The sequence below is a fragment of the Hypanus sabinus genome, chromosome 5 (assembly GCF_030144855.1).
Source record: "Hypanus sabinus isolate sHypSab1 chromosome 5, sHypSab1.hap1, whole genome shotgun sequence".
NCBI lineage: Eukaryota > Metazoa > Chordata > Chondrichthyes > Myliobatiformes > Dasyatidae > Hypanus > Hypanus sabinus.
This window is the reverse complement of record NC_082710.1, coordinates 134052701-134071536: the sequence shown is the minus strand read 5'-3', so window position 1 is coordinate 134071536 and position 18836 is coordinate 134052701. Positions and strand designations below refer to the sequence as shown.

At 44.2% G+C, this 18836-nt stretch overlaps 1 protein-coding gene across 6 annotated transcripts in view; it reads right to left on the bottom strand.

The window, feature by feature from the left end:
• klf12b (Kruppel like factor 12b) overlaps positions 1 to 18836 on the bottom strand; it is a 271202-nt gene that overhangs the window by 127482 nt on the left and 124884 nt on the right. For 5 of the 6 annotated variants that reach the window (XM_059970437.1, XM_059970434.1, XM_059970439.1 and 2 more), the window contains exon 3: positions 1114 to 1203. In XM_059970437.1, the coding sequence (XP_059826420.1) occupies positions 1114 to 1179 (66 nt within the window). In that variant the 5' untranslated portion in view covers positions 1180 to 1203. Of the gene's footprint in view, positions 1 to 1113; positions 1204 to 1535; positions 1650 to 18836 lie in introns of those variants that run through there. The other variant, XM_059970438.1, reaches the window with a different exon arrangement.

The window sequence follows — 18836 nt, the reverse complement described above, 5'->3', positions numbered from 1 at the left end:
TTCCACTCTGTGAAGTTTAGGAATGCCTTTCCATGCCTATAAACAGCCCAACTGTTTAATTTCCAGCAGTTTCTTAGAATGAGTTTAGAACAGTCCAGTCACATTGGATCATTGTATTTTTCCAGCTATTTTTGTCCCACTTCGCCTCAAAAAGCAGTAAGTCGCAGAACATGTTGTGTTTAAAATTTCAGCAAGTGATATCCCTCCTGTGGAATTCTTTTTCCCCTCAACTTCCGTATTTTCTGAATTATAAGGTCAGTATTAATTGCTTATTCCTAATCACCTTTGAGCTGCTTCCATTGATTTAAGGAATTTCAGACACAGTACAAAAATATGACATTGCCTCTTTTGTTCACAAACCATCTCCCCCAGCTCTGTGATCTGCAGCCTAACAACACTCCAAGCTGCATGTCTCTGATCATCAACTAGCTTATTCGTTTAAAATAAGGAATTTTGTCCCTAAATCACTTTCATTTTTTTTATAATTGGTTTACAGCCACATTGTAAGGGGGGAGGGGTGGAGATGGCCATAGGGAGGAAATTCCACAGAATCCCAAGGTAGCAAAGGCATGCTGCTAATTTTAGAGCAAAATACCAACAAATGCACTTGAAGGAAGTTTACAGATGCTCTATTGTTATAAATTTTCAGTTTATGTAGGAAGAAATTAGATTATTAGATTTTAATTTTTTAAATATTAATTTTATTGTAGATTTGTAATTTCTTCATCCTTTTCTTATCTTACTGTTTTACAAGCACAGATATTGTGGTTATTAATAAGATGCTGCTGGGTAAAGGAGTTTGCCATTCACTGAGCCATTATATGTACAAGATACAGTAGATGGAGGTGCATAAAATATGAATATCTTACAAAAAAACTGCAATCTGTTGTAAGGAGCATTTGAACTTCCTTCACTAACACTTTTTCTCCCCTGGCTTCTGAGCATGGCGATATCATGTCGGCCTCCTAGGTGTCAGACATCACATCATCAGAAGGAGGAGAGGGCCAGAGATGGATGAGTACACTTTGTGGTTTAGGCTGTAAGGAGACCATGTTGTCTGGAAGTAATTACTGCTGCTGGGAGAAAGGGATTTATCTGCACACTTTGACTTACCCCCCTCTCAGAGTCCAGGAGCTCGGGTTTGACTCTCCCTGCCGGCATCCCGTCGAGCATTAACATTATGTTTTCAAAGGCGTCCGACCACTGCAAAGGAAATAGGAGTTATGAGTCAAAGGTCCACTTGCACCCCCCCCCCCCACCACACCCTCAGCCAGACATCCAGCCAGAAAAGTCTAACAAAAACCCAACCACCACAATCAACAATCCATGCAGTTCACACATTTGTGCCGCACAGCAGAGCTGAATAACACAATGCAGAAGCACAGGAGGCCACTTGGCCCATCATGTCTGTGCCACATCTATGCATGACAGATTGAGCCATTCCTATGCCTTCATTCTCTCCCTGGGATCCCACAAATCCTTTCCGCTAAGGTCTTTTACCAGTTACTTTTTAAGAGCACTACAGTAGTACCTACCTTCTCCACTCTTCTCAGGAGTGCATTCGGTACCCTAAATAATTCACTGCATAAAAAAGATTCCCACAACTTCAATCATCACAAACCGATGCTACCCGACCTACAGAATACTCCCACTGTTTTCTATTTTTACTTCAGACACCCAGCATCTGCATTTTCTCCCCCTCCGTGAGCTGTTAACTCAGTTGTCCAATTTGGGGTGATGACTCAGCCTGCCCCATGATTGTAGGCCCAAGAGGACCTGCCCTGCTATTGCTTTGTTTGAAAGAAAACACCCTTTCTGAACTCAGCCAGGGAAACTGCAAGTGGCTTGGGCCAGATTGCAGACAGACATTAAAGGATGGGACTGATCCCCCATAGGAAGTACTCCTCCAGGGGAAAGCAGCTGCCTCACATAAAAATGGCCATTTTACACAGAATTGGAACAGTAAAGAACCAGCAAGAGATTTGAGAAATGTATGATTAATGAACTGCTGGAATAAAAACATAATATGCCTGTGGTGAATTCTTTTCTCTCTGTTTGACTGCAATTGATTTCACAACCAACTACACTCACTAAATTTTGCATTAAAACTGCCCCCAGGAACATCAGCCAATGATTCAGGAGCTTGTATTTGTTTATTGATTGAGATAAACGATTTAAAGGATTATCTTGTCAAAGTCAACTTGAGGTTTTCTGATGCCTTCTCCTCCCATCTAAAATCCCAGTTTTTTTACTCCAAAGTTGTGGTTTTGATTATCCATGTGATTGCTTTAAACAAGATGTTTCTTTATTGCTTGAAACACCCTAGTGATCTTTGCTTTTTGAGTCATACCACAGTATAGCACAGAAAAGGCCCTTTGGCCCATCTAGTCTATGCCAAATTGTTACAGATTCTTGCCCAAAATACTCTAAAATGTTGCATCTAAACTTATATTCACCACTTCGACTAGCAGCTCATTCCATACTCATACCACCCTCTGAACAAGGAGCTTCTCCCTTATGTTCCCCTTAAATAGTTAACCTTTCATCCTTAACTTATGACCTCTAGTTTTAGTCTCATCCAACCTCAGAGGAAAAGGCCTGCTTGCATTTACCCAATATATATATATATATATATATAGATAGATAGAGATAGATAGAGACATAGATAGAGAGAGAGAGAGAGAGAGAGACTTGTTCTGTATACAGTATTTAAGACAAGCTTTTCACTGTACATGAGACACTAATAACCCAACAACATTTGCACTAACAAGTGGCAGGCAATGGTCATTTCAACTCCACTTCCAACTCCTTTTCTTTTTGAGATCCAATGACAACATCTTGGTTAAACCTCCATTCTCATTTCCCTGACCAAGCTGCCGTGATTCCACAAATGCTGTAGTGACCAGAAAAAAGGCCTGTGGCAAAACAGCTCATTCTGATTGCCCAAAGCCCTTCCACTGACTACGGGTGCAATTGAATGTTTTCCATTTCTCTGGACGAGGGCAGCTCCAACAAAGCTCATGATGTTTCACATCAGTCAATTTGACTGGCGCCGCATTCACTGCCTTACACATCCCTTTGCCCCCAGCTCACAGAGCACATCATCAACAAAGTGCACTGACAGAATCTGTCAGGGCCTCCCAAAGTTCTACCACCTGAAGGACAAGAATAGCACTTGTATGTAAATGCCATTGACTGCCAAATTCCTCTCCAAAATGGGTACAATATTGGCCAGGAGTTTCACTGCGATTTTTTCACTGGCACTGGGTCTGCCCGTCGAACAGCACCTTCATTACGCCAGCAGTTCAAGGTGGCAAAGCAGCCATCTTGAAGGTAAGTAAGAACGAGAAAAAAAAATGTTGTCCAAGCAGCAATGTCCACTTCCAGTGAGAACAAAATATACACCACCCTTGAGGGAAGGGAGACACAAAGGTGCAGCAGTATCCAAACGGACAAATTTGGGACATGGTCTAGTTCATTATTTTCCTTTTCTCCGCAGACCAGTGAGGTTTTGATATTTGATTTCATTAGGCCTTTGATTTCTCAAGACTGACACTCAGGGTGTGGAGCTGCTGGCACTCATCCGCACCAAAGTTGTCTTGGGACGGGTACAAGTGAAAACATGTAGTCAGTGAAGCATCAACATTCAGAACATAAAACAACATGGAATGAAAAAGAACAGTACAGAAACCAGCCCTTTGGTCCAGAATCTTGTGCCAATCTAATTAAATGCTGAACTACACTCATCCCTACTGCCTACACAATGTCCATATCCTTCCCTTCACCGCACATTAACTTGTTATTTCTCTTTGCACTATTTATTTACTCTTTGTAACAAAGAAATTTTTGTGTCTTGCACTGTGCTGCTTCCACAAACAAATTTCAAAACATATCCCAGTGAAAATAAAGTTAAGCCTACCAAAGAGCCTCTTAAATGCCTCTGGGGTGCACCTGACTCCATTACAATCCCTGGCAGAACATTCCAGACACCCCACCATTCCGTGTACAAAAACTTACCCTGCACATCTCCTTTGAACTTGCCCCCTTCACCTTCAAGGATTGGGGCAGCAGATTTAGAACAGAGATGAGGAGGAACTGCTTTTCCCAGAGGGTGGTGAATCTGTAGAATTCTCTGCCCAATGAAGCAGTGGAGGCTACCTCAGTAAATATATTTAAGACAAGGTTGGATAGATTTTTGCATTGTAGGGGACTTAAGGGTTATGGGGAAAAGGCAGGTATGTGGAGATGAGTCCATGGCCAGATCTGACATGATCTTATTGAATGCCGGAGCAGGCTCGATGGGCCGGATGGCCTACTCCTAATCGTTATGTACTTATGCTCTATATTAGACTCAGTGACCCACGGGGGAAAGTACCGGCATCCACGAATAAAATTTTCTCAGACATTCAGCCGCGTTAAGGTATTGATTATAACCAATGCTTTGTCAGTTACTATCAATATCTGTATCCAACTAGAAGCTTGAGAAGATTTATTTGTCATGTACGCCGGGAAAGCACTAATTCCTTTTTCATACTACTGTCCACTTTATCTATGTTTCTCATAACTCTACAAGCTTCTATCAGTTCTCCCTTCCACCTGGACTGCTCCAGAGAAAGCAACCCAGGTTTGCCCAACCTCTTCTTACACAGGTGCCCTCCAACCCAGCCAGTGTCCCAGTAAATCTCTCTGCATCCACGGCAAAAATCTCCGCATCCTTCCAATGATGGGGCAGCCTGAACTGAACACAAACCCTAAACAGACTTTTATAAAGCTGCAGCTCATTTACCTGACTCTTGAACTCAGCGCCTCCACTAACAAAGGCAAGCATGCTGCACTCCTTCTTCACCACCCGATCAACTTGTGCAGCCACTTTTCAGGAGCTGTCGACTTAACCAAGAACACCCCCTTGTACATTAATGTCACTAACGGTCCTGCCTTTAACTGTGCACTGTCCCTTTATATCCAATGTCTCAAAGAGCACATCTTATAGCACTGGCACATCTCATCTTCTACACTCTATTTGATCTTTTATTGGTCCTGATATAATTACTATTCTATAGTTTTGCTGAATATGCCACAGGAAAAAGAATCTCAGGATTGTATATGGGGACATGCATGTTTCCTGATAATAAAATTTACTTTGAACTTTAGTGTCACAGACAGACCAAGTCAAGAAAGCATGATCCTTTTATTTTCAGAGTTATTAGTGTTCTTAAAATTTTTTCTAAAAAACAAAAAAAAACAAACAATAGTCAACATTCAATACCCCAGTACTGTTTCTTTATTTAGTTTTTAAAACTACCGCAGTGACAACCTCCCAGTTATTGCTCTGGAAAGCACTTAGCAAAAAAAAATGCAACATCTGTCCTGAAATGCAGAAGGCCAGGAGACTGCATAGTTTCTGTGAGTGTTCAGTAAACTGTGAGATTAGCCTTTAATCATTGTCTGGGTTTGATTGGATTCTATTTCAAGGGGTAAAGCAATACATCATCCAGTCCCTGGTGAATAATTGCATGAGAAGTTTACTTTGCTGTGGGCTTAATCAGCAGATGTGGTCCTACAGTGTCTGGGTAAAACAAAAAGGGCCAGAAATAGCAGAGGGGCACTTTTATCCACCTTTATAAGATGTGCTAACACCATTTTGATCTCACAGCTCCTGCTGAACGACCCAATGGGGCTTCAGGGTTAAGGTATGGGTTCAACCGCATTCTGCACTGCCTCTCCACGTGAAGGAGGCTAGCAGGTAAATCATGAGAATGGGAGGCGCTGCCAAGGGGGTGATGGGAGAGAAAGGACCAGTGGGCAGGGTATGCACTGAAGCCAAGTTTTGATCAACTGGGAGGGTAAGTGGATGGGGGTGAGATAGGGGTTGGAATTGAGACTGGTGGATGGAAGAAGTGAGAGTGGATTGGTGGAAAGTTGTGCTCTGCCGGGTAAGCTGGTCAGTATCGTTGGACCTGAAGATAATATTGTCCAGAAGGTGCTTCAGCAGTCACAAATGAGGTGCCAGTCTTGTGGGTGCAGATGTTTTATTAGGTGTAACTAACAGGATCTAACTCACTCCACTGTAAGCACGAACTGAAGAAAGACAAAGGCAAACAAGTCATGGTTGTCTTATTCTGAAAAGTAGCTCAAACTGGACAGATAAGGAAATTGCTTGATAAGAACAGGTATGAAACAGCTCTGGTTATGGCAAGGCATGGGCTGCAGACAAAGAAGCTGGAAAAGCTAGAGTTCGAGGAACTCAGCACAACTGGCAGCATCCATGAAGCGAAATAAAGAGCCGACATTTCGGGCCGAGCCCATTCACCAGGATTGGAAAGGAAGGGGGCAGAAGCCAGAACCCTCCCCTGTTCTCACCTATCACCTGCCAGCTTTTATTTCTTCTCCTCCTCCCCCCACCTTCTTATTCTGGTTTCCTCCAGCATTTTGGCTGCATTGCTCAAGATTTCTAGTATCTGCGAATCCCTTGTGAGTACGATTCGCTACTCGCCCTCTGTTCTGTATGCTGGCTAACTTCACTCTCAAAGTTCTAAGTAAATTTTATTACCAAAGAATATACACGCCACCATATACAATCCTGAGATTCAATTCCCTGTGGGCACACTCAGCAAATCTATAGTAAATTAACTATAACAGAACCAATTAAAGATGAACCAGAGTGCAGAAGACAACAAACTGAGCACACGCAAATATAAATAAATAGCAATAAGTAGCGAGAACATGAGATAAAGAGTCGTTGAAAGTGAGATCATCAGTTGAGGAAACGTTTCAATGATGGGGCAAGTGAAGTAGTTATCCCCTTTTGTTCAAGAGCCTGATTCAGGCTTTCAACCCAAAATGTCAACAATTCTCTCTTACCCCCAACACGTGCTGCTCAACACAGGAGATTGCTCGGTGTTCACATTTCTTTACAGAATCAATTAGATTATAAATTACTTTAAAAAATTGACTGAACAATTAAAAACAGGAGATTGTACAAACACACACAGATATAAAGAAACTTAAGCTACAAGAAAAAAGTCAATTTAGGTTCTAATCCAACAGTATCTTGGTAATGGTGAGGTGAGAGTTGCCCAGCAACTGCACAAATGCAGTCAAGGGGAAATCAGGCCGACTCAGATTCCCATTTCCGAGCTTGGGACCTGCTCAGGGAGGCTCCTTTTAAAACACACTGCCGCACAGGGAGCATTGCTATTAAAAGCTGCTTGTTCTGAGAGTGCATGACAACAGGAGCACCTTGAAGCCATGTGGCCCCAGATCCAGCAACACGCATTGCAGGGGGAATGAAGTCATTAGACATGCATCTGAAGTGAAAAATGTGGCACCAGTGACAAACCTTTCTGACTGAGTCTTACGTTACTGTGCAGCATCTAGTTACAGCCAGCGCCTTTTTTCCAAGGCGGAAATGGCTAATACGAGAGCACATACTTCTAAGGTGATTGTAGGAAAGTATAGGAGGAGTGTCATGGGAAGTTTTTTTTTTAAACACACAGAGAGTGGTGAGTGTGTGGAACTGTCGGGGTTCGTGGTAGAGACAGATAGATTACGGACATTTAAAAGACTCTTGGATTGGCACATGGATGAAAGAAAACTGGAAGGCCATGAAGGAGGGAAAGGCTTGATATTTATCTTGCCAATGGGGAAAGGAATTGATCTTGAAGTAAGTTACCTGGTCAGCACAACATTGTGGGCCTGAAGGCCCTTACTGTGCTATACTGTTCTATGTTTTAAACAAGGATCATTCTTGACCTTGTGTGATAATGAAGCAGCTATATATCTATGAAAGGATGTGCTGATATTGGAGAGGGTTCAAAGCAGGTTCAACAAAATGATTCCGGGATTGAAAGGCTTATCATATGAGTACTGTTTGATGGCTCTGGACCTGTACTCACTGAAAGTTAGAATGAGAGGAGGATCTCACTGAAACCTATTGAATATTGAAGGGCCTTGATAGAGTACATTTGGAGAGGATGGTTCCTACAGTGGGGAGTCCAAGACCAGAGGACACATCCTCAGTGTCTATTGTCTAATAGAGGGATGTCTATTTAGAGAGGTGATAAGGAATTTCTTCTGCCAGAGAGTGGTGAATCTGTGGAATTCTTTGCCACAGGCGGCTGTGCAGGCAGAACTTAAGGCAGAATTTGATAGATTCTTGATTCGTCAGGGCATACAGGGATACATGGAGAAGGCAGGAGATTAGAGCTAAGAAGAAAACTGGATCAGCCATGATGAAATGGCAGAGTAGACTCAATAGGCCAAATGGCCTAATTTCTGCTGTATATTTTATGGTTTGTGGTCTATATAAGATTATGAGAGGCACAAATAGAGTATACCACCAACAACTTTTTCCCCCAGAGTGCCAATAATCAATAACAGAAGGCATCCATTTAAAGGTGAGTGGAGGAAAGTTTAGGAACTTTTGGTTTTAAACAGAGAGCGACAGGTGACTGGAATACACTGCCAAGGGTGGTGGTAGAAGCTGATACAATAGGGACATTTAAGACACTCTTAGATAGGTAAATACAGTAGATGTCAGAAAAACTGGGAGTGGGGAGTTATGAGGGAAGTGTTAGATTTATTGTGGAGTGGGTTTATATAGTCATCACAACACTAAGCTATACTGCACTATGTTCAACGTTCTTCAGTCAACTTCAAGTTTCCCGTGCTATCTAGTTCTAGGCCTTTCCTGTATTTATCTTGCCATTGGGGTTATAATATCGACAACGTTGTGTACCAGTCTAATAATTCAGATGCCAGAATGTAAGATCGAGATACACAAGATCAAAACCATCACAGAGGGTGTTGAAGAGAGAGTGGAACAGTAAGCCAGTTGCCCTTCTATAGGAAAGATATTATTAAAATGGCAAGAGTACACAGAAAAATTCAAGGATGATACCAGGACTTGAGGGGCTGAGTTATAGGGAGAAGAGAATGGACAGGCTAGGACTTTATTCCTTATAATATAAGAGACTGAGGGGTAATCTTATAGAAATATGTAAAATCATGAGGGGCATAGAAAGGGCGGACAAACTCAAGACTTTTCCCAGCACTGGAAAAAACGAGGACGAGAGGGCACAGGTTTAGAATGAAATGGAAACGACTTAAAATAAAGGGCCTTTTTTTTTCTTTTTTTTAAAACAGAAAAGGTGGTATGTATGTGGAATGATCTGCTAGAGGAAATGGTTAGGAAGGTAAAAAAAAACAATTTTTAGGCAGTTGGACAGGTACATAGATAGGAAGGATTTAGAAGGTTATAGCCAAGCACTGGCAAATGGGACCAGTCTGAGTGGGGCAGCTTGGTCAGCATGGACTACTTGGATCAAAGGAGCTGTTTGCAAGCTGTCTAACTCTGTGCAAGGGTGACTGTGAATCCTCCAGGTCATTGTAACATCTTGGAGACACAAGATATGGCAAGCTCTGGAATCTGGAGTAACACACAAGGTGCTGGAGGAACTCAGTGCATTCAGCAGTAGCTATAAAGGAAAGTGGGCAGATGATACTTTGGATTGAGACCATTCTGCTAGACCATGAGGAGGAAAACCTCTTAAAACCTGGCATATTTAGAAGAGACAGTGGATCAGAAGAAGGAAGATACAGCAGACTACAGATACTCTGTTCAGTCCAGATGAGGGTCTGAACCCAAAACATCAACTTACAATTTTCCTCCATTGATGCTGCCTGACCCACTGTGTTTCTCAAGCATCTCTTGTACTGCTGTTACATCTTACCTGTTTCATGTCTTTTATAGGGCAGAGATCCACCTTCCCTCCCTGGTCTGGCTTCTATGTGACTCCAACCCAGCCCACGTGCTTAATATGTAATTTTCTCCCTGAAGTAGCCCAGCAACACATTCAGCTCCAGATAATTCAGGGATTACCTTAACAGGCTTACAAGTAACCGAGTCAGCTCAGAGGCCCGGGCAATGAAAAGAACACACATTAACAATTCCAAACAATGAAATTGGTCGAACTGAAATAGGATGGGGTGGGGGGGGGGGGGGGAAGAATGGTTGTAGTATCTGACCTATCATATCTTGGTTTTGGACACATCATACACTCAACTTTGGGACAGGAAGCTTGGAGAAAGCATAACATTCCCCATTGAGGGGTCAGCAGTGGAAAGGGTGAGCAGCTTTAAGAAGACAAGCCAGTGACTCTACTTCACCGGGAGTCTGGGGATATTCAGTATGTCACAAATGACTTTTGTACAATGGACAGCGTTCTGAGTGGTTGCATCACCATCCGGTATGGAGTCTCCACTGCACAGAACCACAAGAGGCCACAGAGGGTTGTAACTCAGTCAGCTCCATCATAGGCAAAACCTCGTCCACCACCAACGACATCTTCAAGAGGTGGTACCTCAGGAAGGTGACATCCGTCACTAAAGACACTCACCATCCAAGAGACCTCACCATCTATCATCCTAAAGACCCCACTGTTACCAGCATTGAGGTGGTGGTACAGTGGCCTGAAGATCCAAACTCAACAATTCTGGAACATCATCTTCACCTCCACCACAAGATTTCTAAATGGTCCATGAAATTACCTCATTATTCCTTCTGTTTTCCATTTTTGTAATTTATGTTAATTTTTGACAGCATTGCTGCGGGACAGCAAATTTCAGTGATAATAAATCTGATTCTAATTCTAAGTGTTGACCATGCCATGCATTTGTGACACAAACTGTAGCTGTTTTCATCTATTCTGATGCATTATCACAAATGCAAGAAATTCTGCAGATGCAGAAAATCCAAAGCACCACACGAAAAATGTAAGGAGTAATTCAACAGGTCAGGCAGCGTCCACGGAAATGAGCCAACAGTTGATAGTTCAAGCTGAGACCTTTCTTCAGGACTGACAAGGAAGGAGGAAAATGCCAGAATAAAAGGGTTGGGAGAGGGAAAGGAGGCTAGCAGGAAGGTGATAGGTGAAGCCAAGTTAAGTGGGAAGGTCAAGGACAAGAGAAGAAGGAATCTGATAGGAGAGAAGAGTGGACCATGGGAGAAAGGGAAGGAGGAGGGGACCCAGGAGGAGGTGATAGGCAGGTGAGAAGAGGTAAAAGGTCAGAATGGGGAATAGAGGAAGAGAAGTGGAAATTTTTTTTTTAATTGGAAGGAGAAATCAATATTCATGCCATCAGATTGGAGGCTACCCAAACAGAATACAAGGTATTGATCCTCCACCGAGGGTGACCTCATCTTGGCACAAGAGGAGGCCCTGGGCTGGCATGTCAGAACGGGAATGGGAATGGGAATTATAATGTTTGGTCATCGTAAGGTTCTGCTTGCGGTGGATGGGGTGGGGTTGCTCAACCAACAGGTCCTCCAATTTTCGATGGCTCTCACCTATATAGTGGAGGCCGTAACAGGAGCACCAGACGCGATAGGTGACCCCCAGCAGATTTGCAGGTGAAACGTTGCCTCACCTGGCAAGATTGTTTGGGGCCATGAGTGGGGATGAGGGAGGAGGTGTAGCATTTAGGCCACTTGCAGCGATAAGCGCTGGGAGGGAAATCAGTAAGGAGAGATGAATGAACAAGGAGAGTCTGGATGGAGAAATCTCTGCAGAAAGTGGTGGTGTGGGGGGGCCGGCGAGGGTGAGGTAAAGATAAGTCGATGTTTAGTTTTGTTGCAATCCTCGAGCCTGGAGTGTGATCCCTCAAATGCATGTGCCCTACTGTTGTTTAAAAAAATGATCTTTGGTTGGGTTGTTCATAAGGTGCTGAAAACCTGCTCTTCTGCAGCAAGGGAACGATGATCTCATCCTGGCACAGCTTGGTGTGCAGTCCATCATCAAGGCAGGCTGAGGCCAGTGTTGGATTTGCACCAAATTTCCAGCCTAGCAGCAATGCATGTCTCTAAACTTAATGCAAAACAGACTCCTTCCAGTACTGACCCCACTAGTCTGCTTGCTCCTGGAAATGCATCCCACGGGGGCTGCTTCAGGTTTTATTGGGAGATAAGAGAGAAAATGCTAGAAACATTCAGCAGATCAAGGAGTATGCATGCAGTCAGTTCAAACATGAGCACCGTTTCTCTCTTGCCAGAAGCTACTTGACCTTCTGAATACCCGTTTTCTGCTTTGTTTTTAGATTTGCTTCTACGCCTTTTGGGGAGTTTCTGTGGATCAATATACAAAGTAAGATTATCCAGGACATGACTAAGATTAACATTGGAAATGCCACACCCCGACTACTGTGGTTAATTTAGGATGTTCACCCTATGCTGGAACTGAGGAAAACATTACCCTGTGGGTAGATTTGCTGTATTTAATCTTCCAGAGATTAATCTCACTGTAGAAAACAAACTGCAGAGCTGAACTTTCACCTTTAAAACAATTTGCACATCAACTACTAAACCAAAATCGAATGTATTACAGTCCTGAATATGTCTGGACTCTTTCAATGACTTCACACGTTGCTGTTTTGCATTCTGTGATTTTTGCTTTTTTTGTTGTTTGTGTGATTTCTTATTTTCTTGGGCGTTTGGGGTTTGATAATTTTCTTTGAATAGGTTGTATAGTTTTCTTTGGTTTGTGCCTATCTATGGGAAGACATTCTCAGGGCTGTACACTGTCTTGATAATAAATGTACTCTGAATCTTGAAATTGAATCTTATATGCTGCGGCAGATACATCCCATAATTTTCTATTTGTTTATTGCAAGAGAGGGGGCCATTCAGCCCATTGGATCTAGGTCAGCTTGCACCCACATATTTCCTTGTCACTCATTCTAACTCATAAGCCCACAAATACTTGTATGATTCTCTCACCACCCACCTCCTCTTGGGGTAATTTGCAGCAGACAGTTAACTTGAAAACAAGCACATCTTAGGAACGTGGGAGGAAACCGGGGAAAACATACTCAATCATAGAGAGCGAGGATACAAACTCCACAAAGGGGCTGCATCCAAGGTTAGATACGAACCTGGGTCGCTGGAGTTGTGAAACAGACATCATTCAGCATAGCTGATATCCTGCAATGCCATTATAGCACCAGCAACCTGCGCTTCACTGTGCCATTGCCCATAAGGTGTTTGTACTCCCTGGGTACGCTGGCTTCCTCAAGACGTAATGGGTCAGCAGGTTAGTTGGTCACATGGATGTAACTGGGTACTCTGGGCTCATTAGGACGGAAGAGCGTGTTACTACGCCGCATCCCTAAATAAATAAACATCTCCCGTGCCACAGAGGCAGTTACTAAGAAGAAAGAAACTTGTACAATGCTCGGCATCAGAATTAATATCACCGGCATATGTCATGGAATTTGTTAACTTTGCCGTGGCAGTACAATGAAATGCATAATAATAGAAAGAAAAGCTGAATTACAATTTAAATATACATGTGCATACATATATATAGAATAATTAAGTAAGTAGTGCAAAAAAAAGTGGTGAGGTGGTGTTCATAAGTTCGATGTCCTTTCAGAAATCATACCGCTGGGAGAGGGGAAGAAGCTGTTCCTGAATCACTGAGTGTGAGCCTTCAGGCTTTTGTATCTCCTTCCTGATGGTAGCAATGAGAAGAGGGCATGTCCTGGGTGAATGAGGTCCTTAATGATGGATACCGTCTTTTTGAGGCACCGATCCTTGAAGGTCTCCTGGATACCACTAGGCCCATGATAGAGTTGACCAAATTTACAACTGCAGCTTACTTCAATCCTATGCAGTAGCACCTCCTCCTTATCAGCCAGTTAGAATGCTCTTCACAGTACATTTTTAGAAATTTACGAGTGTTTTTGGTGACACACCAAATCTCCTCAAATTCTGAATGAAATATAGCCTCTTGTTTTGTCTATATAAAGGCTGCATTGGTATGCTGGGTCCAGGTTAGGTTCTCATAGATACGGACTCCCAGGAACTTGAAATTGCTCACTCTTTCTACTTCTGATCCCTCTATGAGGACTGGGGCGTACTCCCTCATCTTATCCTTTCTGAAGTCTACAATTAGTTCTTTGGTCTTAATGCTGCAAGTCTGATTTGTTCAATCCTTGGAAACTATCAAGAATGCTGCATGATCAGTGTTAAGTTCCACTCGAGACCGGAACCATCGGCCTCTGGAGGAAAGGCTTCTCCGCGACTACTGCAAGTCAGGAAGGGGTTTAGAATTTGCTTTCTGTTTTGGTTCCGTTCAGTTCTCTTTGTCCATTACTGGCTGGTTTCTTGGAAGCTGAAATTAGCCCTCTGCTCTGTGCATTGCACAATAACACAAGCGTGACACAATCTGCTTTTGAAACTCAGCTCCAAGAAGATCAATGGAAGAGAATGGTGGGTGCAGAAATTAATGTACACAAGTTACCAACTCACACCTTTGTGGCACTTACCAGAGGATGAACTGTCAGGTTTTAATCATTCATTTCAGGATTCCAGTTATCCCACTACCCTGAAAGCTTCAACTATCACAATACCCGCTACAACATCATTATATTTGTGAGATCTTTAGAAATTGGATAGCCAGGTACTTGTCGGACTTTGCGATTCAATTCCTTTGCAAAGTAACATATATTTAAAAATTGGGGCTTGGTGCACAGAGATTGGAAGTTTGTATGTTTTATTCCGGGTCGTTTCTGCTGGGCTGATCACAGGAGGAATCACAGGCCAGGGCAGGTACAGATTGGGGCTTGGAAGATGAATAGTACAGTCTCTAAAGCTGTCAGGGCACAGCTCCCACGACCCTGACCTCTGGCTCTGCCTGCGCGGAGTTTGCGTGCTCACTCTGTGACCTTGCAGACTTCCTTCAGGATCTCTGGTTTCCTTCCTCCAACTCACAGATACGCAGGTCGGTAGGTTAATTGTAAATTGCCCCTCGCGCGCAGGCGAGTGGTCGAATCCGAGGTGAGGTGGTAGGGAGAATAAGTGGTGCAGGACTGGTGAAAATGGGCGGATGGTTTGCAGAGCCTGGCAAGCTGAAGGCCCTGTTTCAGTGCCAGAGGTATGACAATGTGCAGTGATATCCAACAGGGTGCAGTGAAGATCTGGAGGCTACGTCTGGGGTCTCAAATGCACTTGTGTGGATTGCACTTCCCGTTCTCCCTTCACCCAGACACAGACTTCCACAATCCCTGTGACAAGCACTTCAGCGGTATTTAAAGGGATGCTCTCTGTGGAGGACCTCGCCTTGGTGGGAATATATCTCAGGTAGGTTCTCTTATTTAGCACTTCTTCAAGACCCCACCCAGCTGTCACCCAATCCAGCGTCATATCCCCATCTACCTCTCTAAAGATAGTGACCCATCCAACCTACTCAAAGTTTGGAGTGACAACTGAGCCGTAAGTACCACAGAGGGAGAACACCATTCACCTCTGTGCACGACTTCTGCCTCGGGGTTGGAGAGAGTTGTACCATAACATAACTGACTGCTTCACTTTCACAACTCCTTGGACTTCATCGTGTGAAGCTAAGTTGAAAGGAAGCTCAGTGCTCCCCTACATTACACTGCTGCTGTGGAACAGGAGGCAATGTTAATGAACTGATCGCTTTCATCGATGTGAGTAACAGCCAGCCTTGCCTGTCAGTCATCAGGGAAATCTATTAAGTGAATCAGCACTTTTCATGCCACAGTAGTACAGAAACTGTACACATCGCAAAGATATTTTTATTAAAGATGTTGCACATCACACATCAAACATTAACATTGCTCTGACTTGAGCAGAAGTATTATGTTTAAAATAAGAATTCTCAGAAATTACAGTGGCCATTTAGCATACTGACAATAGTAGTGAAAGAGGCAATGAATTGAATTAATGGATAATTCAAATTAATTGACTCCAAATTGAGAGGATAGACTATGTAGGGGGCCTGCATTTGCCATTCTTCCATCTTCATTAAACTGCTGTAGATCACTCAAGAAGCAGGCCATTAATTTAGCACCTCTGGCATCAAGACACATTAGCTGTAGTATTAATTAACCATTCAATTTTCATAGATTAAGTGATTATGGAAATGGTATGGCGCTCGGCGGCAGGGAATACGTTTGATAATTTTCTCTTTATTTGTGACTTTGGTCCAGAAAAGCTGGAAGTCAATCCATTTATTATTTTGTGACTTCCTCTGGGGGAATGGGAATGAAGATAAGCTCTATAATGGGGAAAGCAGCAGGGTGAACGTTTGCAGATCAGAACATATGCAGGGGTCTCAGCTCTCTAACACCCAACAACCTGAAGCAGTAAAGCCAGACTTATGCTCCCCTTTCAAGATTCTTCGCCAAAAGCCAGAGTCAAGGAAATGATTCACCAGTGATCACAGAGCAAACTTCAAATCCATCGTGTTCAGCCTCCTCCAAACCTGTGCTGCAAATTTTAAAAAAAACTGCTGAAAGAACTCAGCAGGTCAGGTAGTACGTGTCGGGGTGGGGGGGGGGGAAACAAAGAATTGTGAACGTTTCAGCTCGAGGCCCTGCATTAGGAAATGCCCTCTTGCTTTACATACGCGTGAAAGAAGTCTGGGAACAGTACTATGCTTAGTAACTAAACATATAAGGGTCTTGCATGAGGGCAGCAATCAATAAGAATTTGTTGAGGTTCTGGTCCAGTTATATTGTGGAACACTGGCCTATAAAACCTGACTCTGTGACAGATACCCATCGTTTGGCTATCACAGCTGCTACCTTGCTTCCTGTGTGCACATCGGGAAAATAAGGATCTCTCCCATGGGCTAGAACACTGCCCAACTTTACGCAGTACGTGAGCTGTACAACCAGAGGGGAGAGGACCCTGGACTTGATGTACGCTAATGTTAAAGATGCACACAGCTCCTCTCCCCTCCCCCCACTGGGAAGGTCAGATCACAACCTGGTGCACGCCAAACCCTGCTACGTGCCTCTGGTGAAGAGTAAACCTGCAACCTCGAGGTCAGTGAGGAAATGGTCTGGGGAGGCTTATGAGGCACTCCAGGGTTGTTTTGAGTTGACAGACTGGTAGGCCCTCTGTGAGCCACATGGAGAGGACATTGATGAGCTCACAGAGTGCGTCACTGCTTACATCAGCTTTGTGTGGACTGCAATGTTCCGGCAAGAACTGTCCTTTCTTATTCAATTAACAAGCCATGGGTAACAAAGGACATTGACATCCTGAACACTAAAAAGAGGGCATTTAGAGATGGAAACAGGGATGAGCTGAGGACAATACAGAGGGACCTGAAAGCCAAGATCAGGGAGGCTAAATAAGAGGAAGCTTGAGTGGAAACTCCAGCAGAACAACATGAGAGAGGTTTGGAGTGGGATGAGGACCATCACTGGGTTCCGGCAAACCAGCAACAGAGGAGCTGAAGGCAGTGTTGTCAGGGCCAATGACCTTAACCTGTTCTTCAATAGATTTGACACTGTAGCCCCTGCCCATCCCCCGCATGATTCATCTGTTGTCAACCCCCAACCAACACGTACTCCACTCTCCCTTCCTATCCCTCCTCATAGCCCCCCACCCTGCTCTCGTGACTACACCCCCCCTCACCTGAAACCACCACGGTGGTCTTCACAGCTGAACAGGTGAGAAGACAGCTGAAACGTCTCCATCCAAGCAAGGCTGCAGGCCTGGATGGTGTCAGCCCCAGGGTGCTCAAAGCCTGTGCCCCCCAGCTATATGGAGTACTTCACCATGTCTTCAACCTGAGCCTGAGTCTCCAGAGGGTTTCTGTGCTGTGGAAGACGTCCTGCCTCATTCCTGCACCGAAGACACCATTCCCCAGTGGCTCCAATGACTACAGACCAGTGGCATTGACCTCCATGAAGACCCTGGAGAGACTTGTTCTAGAGCAGCTCCGGCCTATGGTTAGGCCACACTTAGACCCCCTCCAGTTCGCCTCAGCCCCGACTAGGAGTTGAGGCTGCCATCGTCTATCTGCTGAACTGTGTTTACGCCCACCAGGACAAGCCAGCGAGCACTGTGAGGGTCATGTTTTTTGACTTCTCCAGTATGTTCAACACCCTCCGCCCTGTTCTACTGGATGAGAATTTGACAATGATGCAGGTGGATGCTTCCCTGGTGTCATGGATTATTGATTACCTGACTGGCAGACAACAGTACGTGCGCTTGCAACACTATGTGTCAGACAGAGTGGTCAGCAGCACTGGGGCCACAGGGGGCTGTTCTGTCTCCCTTTCTCTTCATCATCTACACCTCGGACTTCAACTACAACATACAGTCTTGCCATCTTCAGAGGTTTTCTGATGACTCTGCCATAGTTGCATGCATCAGCAAGGGAGATGAGGCGGAGTACAGGGCTACGGTGGGAAACTTTGTCACATGGTGCGAGCAGAATATTCTGCATCTTAATGTGAAAAAGACTAAGGAGCTGGTGGTGGACCTGAGGAGGGCTAAGGCACCGGTGACCCCTGTTTCCATCCAATGGGTCAGTGTGGACATAGTGGAGGATTACAAATACCTGGGGATACGAATGGACAATAAACTGGACTGATCAAAGAACACTGAGGCTGTCTACAAGAAGGGTCAGAGTCGTCTCTATTTCCTGAGGAGAGTGAGGTCCTTTAACATCTGCCGGACGATGCTGAGGATGTTCTACGAGGCTGTGGTGGCCAGTGCTATCATGTTTGCTGTTGTGTGCTGGGGCAGCAGGCTGAGGGTAGCAGACACCAACAGAATCAACAAACTCATTCGTAAGGCCAGTGATGTTGTGGCGGTGGAACTGGACTCTCTGACGGTGGTGTCTAAAAAGAGGATGCTGTCCAAGTTGCATGCCATCTTGGACAATGACTCCCATCCACTCCATAATGTACTGGTTAGGCACAGGAGTACATTCAGCCAGAGACTCATTCCACCGAGATGTAACACTGAGCGTCATAGGAAGTCATTCCTGCCTGTGGCCATCAAACTTTACAACTCC